The 15201-nt window shown below is 26.0% G+C and overlaps 3 protein-coding genes across 6 annotated transcripts in view; 1 reads left to right on the forward strand and 2 right to left on the reverse strand.

Moving 5' to 3' along the window:
- Positions 1-6514, reverse strand: part of LOC102672321 (uncharacterized protein KIAA0513) — a 10998-nt gene extending 4484 nt beyond the window's left edge. For 2 of the 3 annotated variants that reach the window (XM_006625130.2, XM_006625128.2), the window contains exons 1-3: positions 6012-6514; positions 1271-1542; positions 188-471 (exon numbers count right to left, since the gene is read on the reverse strand). In XM_006625130.2, coding sequence (XP_006625193.1) covers positions 188-471; positions 1271-1542 — 556 coding nt within the window. In that variant the 5' untranslated portion in view covers positions 6012-6514. Of the gene's footprint in view, positions 1-187; positions 472-1270; positions 1546-6011 lie in introns of all 3 variants that reach the window. The other variant, XM_006625129.2, reaches the window with a different exon arrangement.
- LOC102672637 (alpha-glucosidase-like) overlaps positions 3423-15201 on the forward strand; it is a 47712-nt gene continuing 35933 nt past the window's right edge. The window contains exon 1 of one of the 2 annotated variants that reach the window (XM_031514865.1): positions 3423-3440. The gene's annotated coding sequence lies outside the window, so the exon portion shown is untranslated. Of the gene's footprint in view, positions 3441-9648; positions 9667-15201 lie in introns of those variants that run through there. The other variant, XM_031514867.1, reaches the window with a different exon arrangement.
- LOC102673578 (calcium/calmodulin-dependent 3',5'-cyclic nucleotide phosphodiesterase 1-like) overlaps positions 14626-15201 on the reverse strand; it is a gene marked incomplete at its 5' end in the record, with an annotated part of 12391 nt that continues 11815 nt past the window's right edge. The window contains one exon of the mRNA XM_031514869.1: positions 14626-14899. Coding sequence (XP_031370729.1) covers positions 14805-14899 — 95 coding nt within the window. The remainder of the gene's footprint in view (positions 14900-15201) is intronic.

Below are 15201 nucleotides of genomic sequence, written 5' to 3' on the forward strand. Positions count from 1 at the left end.
CACTTTGGACATTAAAAAGATATAAAAAATTATAGATATTCTTAGAAGAAAATAATTTCAATATTGATTTTAATTTTAACATTAATTTAATATAAATCAGTATTTATAAAAATTATTATTCATGAATGAACATTTCATTTTTTTTCGTAATATTCAATAAAAATAATTGAAATTCATGGTTGCTCACCTGTTCTGTAATTCAATTTATCAAAAGGATCAGGTCCTGTGGCCTTAAGATCTTTTTCCTGAAGAGGTTCTATGCTTTCTTGACTGTCCCTGTCGGGGCTGTCATCTTCCTCAATTTTACTTTCTTGTCTTTTAATTCCAGCCGATCTCGACGAAGCTATTTCCTCGTAGGTCATACCCGGAGGATATTTTCTCATGCACCTTGAGGTATTGGTGCTACCTTGGCGCTCTAGTTTATGCCTTGCTATCGCTTCGTAATCTTCGTACGATAAACCTGCTCCAAATCTAACGCACATAACGTGGAGATAAACTTTTAGAAAATATCTTTGAGAATATTGAAAATAATTTAAGAATATTACGGAAGTAAGTTTCATATTTATATTGGATATTTCCTATTGAGATCAAATCACGAAGCGGAAAGTAATCTACGAATGAAAATGCGGAAAAAATATTATATAAAATATTACGTATAAATATTTCGATTCAACGTTATAGGTAAATATTCAACCCATTATTTTTCATATTATAGATTATGGAAAACTAGGAAATATCCTGTATTATTATTCGAACAGTAAAATTATAAATTTTCTCATAAATTATTTCAAATATTAATGCTAAATTTTTTGGGTTTAATGAATAATAATAAGTTAGATATAAATTTATGTTTTATTCTTAGTCTCCCATATAATTAAAGTTTGCGCGAAATTATATTTTTTCCTTGAGCCGTCATAAATATGTATAGATAATAACATTTAGAAGAATACTCAATCAAAATGCAATTTTCAATTTCATTTAGCACTACCCACGCAAGAGCAACTTTCCTATTGATGTGGGTGTTCTCGATAAAAAGTTGAAAATGTCTACCCACAGATTCATTAAAATGAAATAGCATACTCTATTTTATATTAAAAAATGAAAAATATTGGAAACAAAGTTTTATCGAAAAAATGTCTTAAACAAAAGAGAATAGAATTTTAAGGGATATGTTCGATGTTAATCTTAGTCGATTTGGACAATATCTAATTATTTATTTTACTTCTAACACTTTGGGATTATATCTTTGGAATCGTAGATAGAAACTTACTTCGGAAGCCTTAATTTCCTTCTAGCCAATTGTTCTTCTTCCGGTTTAGTAGTCTGAGGTGGTGCTTGTGGCGAAGAGGGTGGTGTCGACGGGGTCGTGGTCAATTCACTTTCTTCTAAACTGCTACTCAGAACAGATCCTATTCTGCTACCCAAACCCTGAAGATATTCTCCACTTCCTCCTAACGCAGACTTGACGGATCTGAGTGCACCTCTGGTGCGTCCAATTAGGGATACTCCACCGGTGGATGGAGCTGTCGTTACATCCACCATCTTCTGCACCAAAGATACATAACAATTTGATAATTATTAATTTTAATTTTATAAAAATTCTTCATCTCTTCTACTAACTAGATTATGTTTATTCACGATTTATATATTAAATTTTGAGTGTACAAAAATATACAATAATATACAAAAATCTGTTTTATCAGAATGATAAAACATATATTAATTATGAATAAAATACAAAAAAAAGAAATTAACAACATGATAAATGATAAAAATCATTATATATATTAATAAACTTATAGCGAATATAAATATTCAATATAATGATATGAAAATTTCTTTTTAAATTCATTTAGTAAATTTCATTCAAATTTACACACTTTGGGAAATTTAAACATTAAAAAAATTCAATAAAGTTTATTCAATATCAATTTTTCAAATCATTATATTGTAGTTACACAGTTATTTTATTGCACAAATAAATTTGTCATAACATCAATAAGATGTATATTCGTTGCAGCCTTAATAATGAATGTGTTATTCCAATTATTTAAATATACATTATATTATCTATCTTTTGTTGCCTAATGAGCATTGTTTGGTTGCAATAGAAGATAATTGTGGACAAGTAATAAAAGGTGCATCGGAAATGTAGGTCAACGAGTGTATGTGTGACTATATATGATGGATTAATATCGAGGCATTGTACGCAAAACGATAAATGTCCGCAGGGAAAGTCTGTCAAAATAGGAAGATGATTTTTGTATGAAAATGAAATTTTTGGGGTGAATTAAAATTAATATGTTGCATGGTTATATGTATATAATTGAAGATACTATTGTACATATTGGAGATTTTCAAATAAATATTATAAATTTCATGATAGAAAAAAGGTAAGAATGAACAAAATATAAAATTATTTTTTAAAAATAAAAAAATAAAGAAAAAAGAATTTGAAGAATATTAATAATTCTTAAATTTATTTTGATATTAAAATCAAAATTTTTAAAACTTATTTTTTTTTCTCTTATAAATATAGTGTAATAATTATTTATTGTTTACACATATTTCGATATTAATGATTGAAAACAATTCATTTCTTGAATATCGTTAATCGACGCAACATGTGTACAATAGATATACATATTTCAATTAAACATCAAGATCCATCATTACATAATATTTTCATTTCATAATTGAAATGTATTTCATAAAAAATGCGCTTTGTATTGATATTTCGAAAAAAATATATTGTAATATGAAAATATTAATAAATAATATATTAACATTATTTATATATTAATATTTTCCTTTAACATAAATTTAAAATAAATAATAACATTATTTGTATACAAACAATACAGAAATATATTAATATATTTACATAGTAAACAATATTTTATCAATTAGTGTGAAAATAATAAACAAGTTTATCTACTTTTACGTAGAAAAAAAAGTAATAATAAAATTTTTTAATACATATTTTATGTTAAATTAAATTTATGATAAATGTATTTGAAACTCATATAATAAATTACTGTCAAATATGGAATAAAAAAATATAAATTTAAAAAATATATTAGAAGATAAATTATTAATAAGTATATATTGTGTTATTAATTATTTTATAATATTACACGTGTAAAGGGATAACCGAAGTTGAATTTCCCCGAATATATATATAAATATATATATAATTTTGAAATATATATTTGAATTTCATATAATAAATTACTGTCAAACGCGGAATTCCAATTTATTATAATATGTATATACGTAGAATGTGGAATAAATAACTGCCAATAATAGCCTATAAATAATGAAAATATTTGTTCGTTTCTTCTATTCATCGTTAGTAAGTAACGTGTTGTTTTTCAAATTTGTGTTAAGTAAAATTGTGTTTTATTCTGATATTAATATAATTCGACTCCTAGTTGATAGTAAGTATCTCACTTTTAATACGCATTATAAAAATAACGATTTATATATAGATATAATTTCTTTTTGAAAATATTAATAAAAAATACGTTTTTAAAATAATTCTCTAAATCGAACTTACAAAAATCAATGTTGATTCAAATAATTGTAGATTAAGATATCATTGCAATATTTAATTAAGAAATCGTGTTCACATATAAATTATTTGTTTCAAAGTAATCTCATATATTCAGTTACTTATAATGTTTCATCTGGAATATATGAATGATTTTAAAATTAACGATATCGATCTATGATGTACATATAGTTAAAAATATTCTATGTATAGATCGTTCTAATTAAAATAATGCGGTGAAGATAAATAGTTATATATTATAATCACATTTTCGTCTAAACAAAAGTTATCAATATTAATTTTATAAAAAGCAGCGATTTTAAAAACAAAAAACACGAAACCATATTAACTGATTTGCTAATTCTTTTAAATGAAATCATATAAATTATTTTTTAATTTTTTATTTTTGTCCGTATAATATGGTTTCAATTTTCATCTTATAAAATTAATGATAATTTTTAGATGATTAAACGCTGCTAAAAACGATATATTGTTTTTAAATAAAAAAGAAATTGCTTATAGATAGGTGAGATATTAAAAGTTACGCGTGATAATTATGAACTTAAACTTTGTTTCAAAGTAAACTTTTTCCTCTTTAACATTTATGCGTGATATAACTTAATCTTTAATATTTACGCCTATGGAATTACAAACCGTGCAATCGTTTGTTATCTTAAGCTTCTTATCACGCATTCATTAAGCGTAATACAATCGTGAATGAAATTTTTACCGGTTTTAAATAATCACGATGTCCTTTAAAATAAATCATTTCGAACAAAACCGCATGCGGAAACTGATTAGATTACCTAACATAATAATAGATTGTGTAATTCGATTTCTTTATTTACAGATTCATTTGTTAAATTTAGAATAAAAATATTTCGTGAGTTTTTTTTTTGTATTATTTAAATTATAATTTAGATTTTTACATTTCTCGTGAAAGAATTCTTTTCTAAAATTTGTCCTTTTGCAAATTTATAATATTTTGATGCGTTTCTTCTCATTTCTTTTCTTAATATTGGAAAAGAATAATATATATAGAAATGTAGATATAAAAGAAAAGGATATGTTCTTTATAACATAAGAAATATAAGAAACTTCAAAATAAATGTAAAAATTCAAAAAATGAAAATTTAGGAAATCGATTTAAATTGAATATTACAAAATTTTACAAAAATTTAAATATATTTAAAATATTTATATTTTAACATACGTCATTTAAATTTTGAATAATTTTGTAATATAATAATTTTTTTTTATATCATTGTTATATCAATAGTTCAATGAGGATAATATATATATATAATTTTTAAACATTGTTCCTTTTTTTTTATACTATCGTCGGCTATATCTTTTACGGACCACTCAAGTGAAGTTTGTTTGAAAATCGTGATATTACGAGAGGGAAAATAGAGGGAAGGGTTTTTTTAGGATCCGAAAGTAGATCATCGATCGTGTCAATATTTCTATCGAAAATTCGATAAAGCCGCAAGAATTTGAAATTAAATTGATACCAGGAATTGCGGAGGTGGAAATCGAACGGTGGTTGTAATATCGAGCAACAAGCATGCCAAGGCTATTAGAGAACATACGTTGCAATCCAATGAATGCTCGAATCGATATTATGCAATGTTTTATCTATACGATAGTATCATAAAATGATATAAATAAAACCTTCAATTATACAAAATTATTTATATATAAAAATTATTTTAAATCAATCCCTAAAATGTAAATTAAAAATATTTAATATGTATTTAAAATAAAATAACGAAATAAAATTAAAATTAAATCAAGATTTTGAATATTTTAAATCACATTAAAAGAATAATCATATTTATAGAATGATAGGTCAAAAATTATTACATATATTATTGAAGAATGAACAAATCGCGAATCTATTCACTTTATATTGTTACATGAAACGTAATTCTATCAAGGACAAACAATCGTACAATTTCACGAATGCATAAAAGCACATCGAGAAATACAGTCTAGTGGAACATCACCGCAATGCAGCTTTATCTATATCGTGTTATTCCGCACCATACGGGCCATTGCTCAATTTACAATTCTAAAAAATATGTTCACTAATTTCGTCATTTCTATACTTCTCGTTCTATACTTTTTTATATCCTTTATATTATTTAAATTACTGATTAATATTCTATACGCAACAAATTATCTATTTAAAAACAACATGATTGTTTTTTTAATTCCAATGAAGAATTATCCAAATTGTGGATAAGAAACGAAAAAAACAAAAAGTTGATCGGTGCACAGAATGAAAAAATGAAATCGAGAATTTTGCAAGTTTTACATGGATTATTTTAAAAAAGAAACGTAGATTTCTAAGTTTGTATTTGATATTTCATACACGATCTTCGAAGAATGTTTTTCATTTGTATTAAAATGAGAAGTATTCAAATGAATAGATGTTAATAAATAAAATACGTACCGTTTGAAGAAGTGGGCGGATTAAATTTCCTGATCCAATCTGATTCTCCTTATGATCACTCGAAAACACGTGTCTGATCACGAACAGTTCTCTAAACCGCGACTACTTAACTTTAGAGACGTATATACGGAACATAGAGCACAGTTGCTTGCACTGGCTGGTTTATTCGACTTGCATTGCCTCTCCATGTGATCCTATTAGTGCATACGCATGCGTATCCCGCGATCAATACAGTTTTACTTACCTTTCTTGAATTCCTTGGAATTGTCGGTATAACAGAGGTTGAGTTGATTAACGAAGAATGGGTTTGTTAGTGACAAACAGTAATACACCGATTCATGGTACTTTTATATTACGATTATACATACTGTGTATACATAATCGAGATATAGAATACAGATTTATCGTTTTACAAAATTTTGTGACTCATGATTTGATACTGATCGTGTAAAAATCACATTTAATTCAAATATTAAAATTGATAAAATTAATGGAAGTTTTTTTTTTTGTTAAATTACAATATATTAACGTGTTCAATGTATAAATATAGTAATTAGTTATGTTTTTATATATTATTGGATGAAATGTTTCAAAATTTTTTGGACTCTTCTTTTTTCTTGTTGCTCGTTTTCGTTTGTATAAATCTTGTTATTATCGCATCAAAACATTTGTGTCACTTGTCAGAATATATTATATTATTTTTAAAAAATTATCGTCAAATACATTAAAAATCAAGATTATAATATTTTTTTTATATTAAATATTAAAATATATTATAATTTTGAAAAAAAATAATGAAAATATATTGAATTAATCCATATTTCGTAGGTGATTACATTAAGAGCAAGTAAATAAACAAAGAGAGCAAATAGTTAGAAAAGGATGAAGATAGTTTACAAATTATTAAATCAGCGCCATCTCTAGAGTGTCGCAAATGAAACTATATAGACAAGGACAAAAAGCAGTATAAAAAAGATAGAGATAGAATAAGAATCGATCTTTAACGCCATCTCTGGAGTGCCGTAAATGAAACTACATAGACAAGGAAAAAAAGCATTATAAAAAGGATAAAGATAAAGTAAGAATCAATCTTCAGCGCCATCTCTTAAATGCCAAAAACAAAGAAGAATAAAAATTTATCAGCATCTCAAAATTATACAAATATATTTTTTAAAATATTTAAGAGATAACAATAATATTTAATTTCTAAACTATTTAATCTTTGAAAAAATATCTTTGATAAAAAATGGTTCTAGTGATTAATTCTCATACTCTTTTTTCTATATAATTTTAATCTATAAAAATGGCGCAAATTTTATAATTTTTAAATTATTTCTATCCTTTTCTTCTTATTATTTGCTATTATTCTATAAAATTTATACAAAAATTTTACAGATAACTTCGATATTTGATTAATCTTTTTTGCTTAATGATTAAAAATCTTAACAAATTTCATTTCATCCAATTTTTATATATCGTTATATATATTTTTTATAGGTAATACCCTATATATTTGATATACAAAATTATTTTATGGAAGAGATATCTTGTTAAATAACGTACAACAATAAGTAATCGAGTATTTTTTATTTCTCGGTAAATTTATGCAGAATACAGTACTAATTATACACGAGGTGTATTTATATTTTATACTTTGTATTTATATTAATATAGATTTTCCCTTATCATTTTTTCTTTGTTTCTCTTATACGTCATTATTATTTAATTACATCACATCAAACGGACACGGTGCTGAGTGGTTGTTCTTTTTATCGATTATGTACACATCTGTTCTGGTTAATTTGTGCCGATTAAACCGAACGTGGAACGAAGGAACGACGAACGAAAAAATTGAGGATAAAAGAAAAAGCGTATAATGTTTGTTCGATTCCCATCGTTTCCCATGATAATATTCAATCGATGAATATTGTCGTACCATCGATGATCGTATTATATTTCCATACGAAAATCAACAGAAATCGAACATTTGTACGCTTCGTGGCTCGAGAAGTGCTCTTTTATGCGCACATCCATATGTACGTATATGAGTATGTGTTCACATGTGTATGTCTATCTTTGAATTAGCTTATCTTACGAATTACAATTATTGGTCGAATATTGTTCGAAGCCTCTCTGTCGTGAAATATCGATTCTTCTCTCGCGACCTTCTATGCACGAGCCACGGTCTTTTCCATGATACAATATATAATATATTTCTTTTTTATTATTTATACTTCTTTTCATTTTTTTATTCACTAGGTACACCTAGAGCGAAGCGTTACAATAGGTTATACTTATCAAGAGCGCATTACATAATCCTTCTCTGTCTGTTTAATTGGTAAAGCGGTCTTGATACGTATCTTTTTACTTGTTCTACTAGGAAAGGCCAGTAATTGTTCGAAAAGAGTTCTATACGATTAAAGTGAGAATGAATAACGCGAGCGAAGACGCGTGAAATAATGACAATGAGGAATCGTTGACAATTTGAGAAGTTGGATGCAGAAATGTGCACAATGTTAATAGCTCAAGGATGAAATGGAATGATTCTCTATACGTAACTATAATTTAATGACTGATGATCTGAATGTATGTATATAGGTGTTTCCATCTGAAAATAAAATAAAATGGATCATGTATAATAAAAGTTAACCTGAAGTTGGTAAAATCAATCATCAAGTTGAATCGTAAGGAATTAGGAGAAATGTAAATTACGAAATAGAGTAAAGGAATAATAATAAAAGAAAGTAATGAATTAAATGAAATTATTATTTAAAAAAAAATTAAATTAAAATAAAATTCGTAGTCAAAATATGATTAGAAGTAAAAATATCTATATATAATCGTTAACAAATGATATAAATAGTATAATTTTCATTAATTAAGTTCAACTTAAACTTAATTAAAGTTTAAGCTATCAATATTCAAAGTATAATTAATGAAATACTGATTCGATTGGAATTAAATTTTTTCTTTTCTTATTCTATTTTTCTATTAAATGTTAACTATTTTCTACATATTATGTAGAAAAGTTTTGGCTTCTATCCCTGCAAGCCAAATAAATTATTTTAAGTACATAAATATCATTACTATTTAAAAATAAAGATTTAAAATGATAATATATGACTCTTTTCATTCTTCAAATGAAAGAAAAACTAAAATCTTCAATATAATTTCTGCATCCAATATTCTCTACCTCAAATTATGCATCTAATTTTTTAATTCGATCATATTTCTTCCTAATATTAACATATAAATATCAAAAATCGAAAGCATCTAGTTCGTAGACGCGTATTCTAGATGGCATCTTCGCTCGCGCGTTTCTTATTGAAGTATTCTTTTTGTACAAGCTTGATTCCAAATGTGTTTGTCTTTTTTTTTTTTTTATCATTTTTCCTTTTTCTTTAAATTCTATCACGCGTTTTGGCCCCTCGTCCGCTGCAGGAAGGAAAACAAATTCGTGCTTGGCACGTAATGCAAAAATGGCAAGTGCGTGGTCGCGTTGACGTCACGACGAATACGAGCGTGCAACACATCGAAATCGCGCGAGCGTGCTTGGCTTTCGAAACGATCAGCAACGAATTCGAACTTTGTGCACAGTCTTACTTGAGAAATCGCCCTAACGAAAACGCGCGAATGCTCATCTGATTGCGAACAGGCAAGTGATCTCGCCCACAATTTTCTTTCTTTCTTTTTTTTTTTTTTTTTTTCATATGTACAATTAACTTACTCGCACTTAAACAACGTACGAGTCGTGTTTTTGGAACGTTAGAATAGATCACGATTATCGTGACACTGATCTTTTGTTTGTTTTAATAAGAAATAGATTTAATCGTATGGATGAGATTTTGATATTTTTTTTTTTTTTTAATTTATCTCAAAAGGAGACTTCGTGAAATTAAATCGAAGTTTTAAAGGATATTTATTTATATTATAATTTATATATAAACAATAACTATTTAAATATATATCGTTTTATTTGAATAGATATTGTTTTCAATTCAAATAATTATTTATTTTATTTGATATTTTGTGTTTGAATAAATATAAAAATTGAAACAATTTATCAAACAGAAATTTTAATTATAATGTATATAAATTTTGATTAGTATATAATATTTGTATCGCATACAAATGTTTTTTTATAATATAGTATTTAATATTAATACTATATAATAAAAATTTAATATTAATATTATAAATTTTAATATTGAATCTATACTCTATATAAGAATAATTTTACCAATATCGTAAAAAAAAAACAAATTTGAAATTGATTCAAATAAAAAATTAAAATAATTTAATCGATCATAACATTTTCTCATATCATTGCTAAAATAAATATGATTGAATCATAATTGAATGATAATCATTAATTAAAATTCTTCGTTTTGTCTTTAGTTTAAATAAAATACGACAAAACCTAATTTAAATATAATTTCTCATCCATATCGAGTAGCATATCGAATAATGTATCATTAAAACACGACACGTACGCGAAGGAGAGAAATAAAATAAATACAGGACGGATATGTTTAACCTTCGAGCTAGAGATTTTATCCTATATATCCTTTATATTTCTTACAAATAAGATAGCGTTTCGAGCACGCCAAATTTATGACACTTTTACATTTTTATCCTTTTCGACAAACGTAACGAGTCTCGATTTTCCGTAGAATTAACATTTTGGACTCATTGTTCAATCGGTCGGAGTTAACAGGATAAAACGATTCCTCGATATGTTCGATCGAACGTTCAAATTATATCTATACGTTCGCTATTTTCATTTTCTCGCGATGTTTCTTTGCCTGAATTGCACAGGTACGCATCTATTCCGTCCCTATACTGTTTTTATACGTATATATATACATGTACACAAACGTAGCACACACGTTAAATAAACGCTAATGATATTTCTTTTACATTACATTTACATACATTAAAGCTGCACCTTGTGTATACGAATACACATCTAAAGTATGTACAACGACGTTATATCCCTGTGGATCTAATTCAGACAGCTAGAATCCGATTCTTCTCGATTCGATATTCGTCTGCTTTTTTTTTCGTTGATTCGATTTTTATTCCTTTTCTTCGAATATTCCATTTATTCAATAAATTAGATTTCAATATTTTCAGAAAATGGTATTTTTATTCAGATTTTATTTTTACGTGGATAATTTTTATGATATTTTTTGAAATTGTTTTATATAATCAAAATTATATAGGATTATCGAAAATCCATAATACATGTAACGAAAATTCTCTATAGAATTTCGTTCTTCTATTACTACAATATCTTAAGTAGCTTTTATATTGATTCATCAGATAGAATATTTTTTAATCGCGTTTAATTTTGGTAACATTTTCTTAAAAATTATCGGTTATGAAAAGAGATTATAATATAATTTTATAGCTGTAATGATATTAATATAATTTTCCGAAATTCTGTTAAGATTCATTTTCTTCAAATAAATCTTTCGTGAATAATCTACTTCTTTGTAATTAAATGAAACCAAAAGAGACCAAAGCGAAGATTATAAAATGTAAAGAAGCTTCTTAAAGCAGTTAAATTATGAAACGAGATTTGTTTAATAAAATCTCAAAATCTAATTTGCAGTAGAACGTTGAGAGTTGTATTTAAAAATGAAAAAAGATATAATAAAAAATTATTAAATATGTTACTATTTCAAACAAATAATTTTAATAAAAATAAATATTAATTTTCTCAAAAGCATCTGAATTTTAAAAAATTTCAAAGATAAAAAAATCTTCATTCTATCGTTAAGCGTAATAATTGAATCTATTCTAATTGATATCTATTTGATATCTATTTCATTTTTTCTTTAATTTCGGGAAATGTATCTTAAAAAGCTACAAAAAGAAATATTTTTTCAAAAATCGAATCAAAAAAGCAGCGATTTATTTTTAATTTGAAACGAAATTCGAAATAATTTTGTAAGGAATCTCAAATTTTCCCTTATGGGAATACTTTGAAGCGAATCTCACGAGTCGAACCAGAGAAATCGGACTTTCTCGGAAAAGAAGCAACTTTTTTCGTGCCAGTCGGTCGAAGTTTCGAGAAAGCAAGTGTAAGTTTCGCGGAAACCTGAATCGCGCGAGGGCATTTAAAAATGATATAGCGCGAAGACTTTCAATTTCACGATGTTTCAACGAGAAGAACATTACGCTCTTTTCGCGGAAGCCTCGCCTCGAATTCGACACTTGTGCGACGGCCAGCTGCGTCTATCGATTCTGCAAACTACGTGCTAATGATTCGATCAATTTTCTTGATAAAGCTTCGAGAAAAATATTTTGATCAAATATTAGGGTATTCATGAAAATATTGCTTATTTTAAGATTTTATTTCATCAAATGATGAAACATGTGCTATATTAATTAGCTGTAGAAAAGGCTTTCAAGCGATATATTAATATTTTATTTATATTTTTATTTGATAATTATTTTGCAAATAATTAAAATAACTTCTCGAATACCCTAATATTGTGTGCAAAACATTAGCGATTATAAACTTACTTGTTTATAAGTAAAAGTTTAAAATAAGTCGGAATCTATGATTATTCTCTTAAAAAGATATAATAGATATAAGAAATTAAAAATTTCCATAAAAAAAAAATCAGATTGATAAGTTTGTATAAACGTTTTTTGTATAAACGTAGAGTTATTTATAAGGAACAGATTGAATCGAATCTTTCTTAAAAAAATATAATAAACTATAAATTTCGAGAATTTCTATAAGAAAATGAGAATGATGAATAATTGTTATTTCGCGTGGCTCATACGATCTAATTCAATTTTTATTTTATTTATTTTTTTTTTCTCTCTCTCTCTTTTCTCAAAGATGAAAGTCTTCGTTCCTATGAAAAAACGTATGCTCGTAGTTACACACTAATTGTAAGAAAAAACAGGTACGGACAAAGACAGCGTTTCCAACTGTGATGGAATTGCTATGGAAATCCTTTTGACATGTTAGCGTCCTTTCATATTCGCTAGCACTTAATCGCGTATGGACAATTGTGCACTAAGTACGTTTACGATTTCATTTTGCATTTTTCTTCTATAATACGTAATGTGTGCTCGATTCTCGCCACCTATCGCGGCTAGTAACTTTAGGCTACGCTTATGATGGAAACTCGACCAATTATTTCTACATTTTAGATAGTTTAGATAGTTTACGCGTAAATTAAGAAGCTGAGAGAGTAACGCCTTGATGATTATCCTTTTTTTTTTTTTTGATCGCTTCTATTTTCATTTTTTGTATTAATTTATTGTTTTTATTTTTATATCGTTTATAATTAATTATCAAAATATGGTTTCATTAAATCAATATATTTAATATATTCGCATTTATTTGATTTGATTTTTTTTTATTTGATTTGTAATGGTTCTGTATATTTACTTTAGTAATAAATAATTAAAATTTGATTTATTTGAATATAAGAGTAAAAGTAATAAAAAAAAATGATAAGAATAAAGTAGTAAAAAATATTATTCTAATTTATTTAGTTCAAATCTTGTGGAATTATATTTTATCTCTTTTTTTATATGACTATGAAATGTGAAAAGGAAATGAATCTGCAAGAAAAAAAGAAGATAAGACTTCAGTATCTTAATAGTATCTTATTATGTTGATATAAAGCATCTAATGTACGTTACGTTTTATCTTCAATCAAAACATAACTACATGAGTTATGTTCGATGGGACAATCAAAATCGAGTATCGATTATTAAAAATTGATGTGACTCAGCGATCACACGAGTCGCGATCCTTATATAGTATGCAAATTGTATGAAGAATATAACGAGTCATGTCATTTTGTATTATGTATAATTCAACTATATGACCCATATTAGTCAAATGAATTTTTCATTGACTTTTCATTCAATTGAAAATTAAACATTAATCTTTATCTTCATTGAACAGAAACGAAGAATAGATAATCCCATCTTATGAGAAGATCTTTTCATTCAGAACCATTACAAAAAAAAAAAAATCGATATTTCTTTTATCATATTTTTCCAAGATTTCATTATTTATTAGAATCGTGTTCTTAGAATATTAAATTTTAAATCAAATAATAAAAATTATAATAAGTTATACGAATCATCAATGAATTTGTATAATGTTTAATAATTATATAATATAATATTTAAATTAAAATTTAAAAATACTATTCAAATAATTGAAGAAATAAAAAATTGTCAAAAAAATTATCTTTGAAAAAAATTATATATCATTCATTATTTAAATAATAAAATCCATCTAGTATCACTACATTTTATCATTAATATCAAGGCGTTAATTCAAAGCTTAATAAAAAAGTAATCTATCAATCGATTGCTCGATAATAGCGTAGAATAAGAAAAATTTTGAAGCATATATTTACAAATCGCGAATATTTCTCAACGAAGATATGAGAATAGAACATGACCATGCAGAGGCTATGTTGAGTCGCGAGAAAAAATCAAGATGATGTTTCCAAGAATTGGAAAGGTAATCGACATAGAGAAAGGACATCGATAATTTGGTCGAACGATAAAAACGTGAAATATAGTGATAAACAAAACGGTATAAATAATCGTGGGAATATTTTTCCTAATTATACGTTCGAATTTTCGCGCGTTTACCCGATCGTCAATAGAGGTCGCTATTTTATCCGTCTCGCGATTCATTTACACGTGTCACTGGATATCATTCGGTGTATAAGATCACGAGCTTCTTCGTAGCCTAAAATTACATATGTTTCTGAAAAATATAATGGCTCGCCGAATTTTTCATTCCTCAGATGCTGGCTGTGCCGTATCGCTATCCTCACGGTTGTCACTGCTCGCCTTTTGCTCTTGTTCCTTCTGCGCCCTTGCTTCAGCGTCTGATTAACGAAATTAGAATTATACTGTTGATTTAAGAGGTTCAAAAAAAAAAAATAGTACATACAAAAAGTAAACGTAATGATAAAGTAAATTTTTAAATAGTTCACTTCTTTGAATTTTTAATATAATAGTGATAAATTAATATTCATATGTTATTTTTGTCAAATAATATTATTAGAAACAAGAAAATCTTGAATTTAAAATCATGAACTATAGAAAAATATTTTAAATTGTCACTATTATTATTATACATATTATTCGTTCAAAACAAAGTTTTGTTTCATAATTTTTTTTTTTTTTT

This window comes from Apis dorsata, unplaced genomic scaffold, assembly GCF_000469605.1.
Source record: "Apis dorsata unplaced genomic scaffold, Apis dorsata 1.3 scaffold_1283, whole genome shotgun sequence".
Taxonomy (NCBI): Eukaryota; Metazoa; Arthropoda; class Insecta; order Hymenoptera; family Apidae; genus Apis; species Apis dorsata.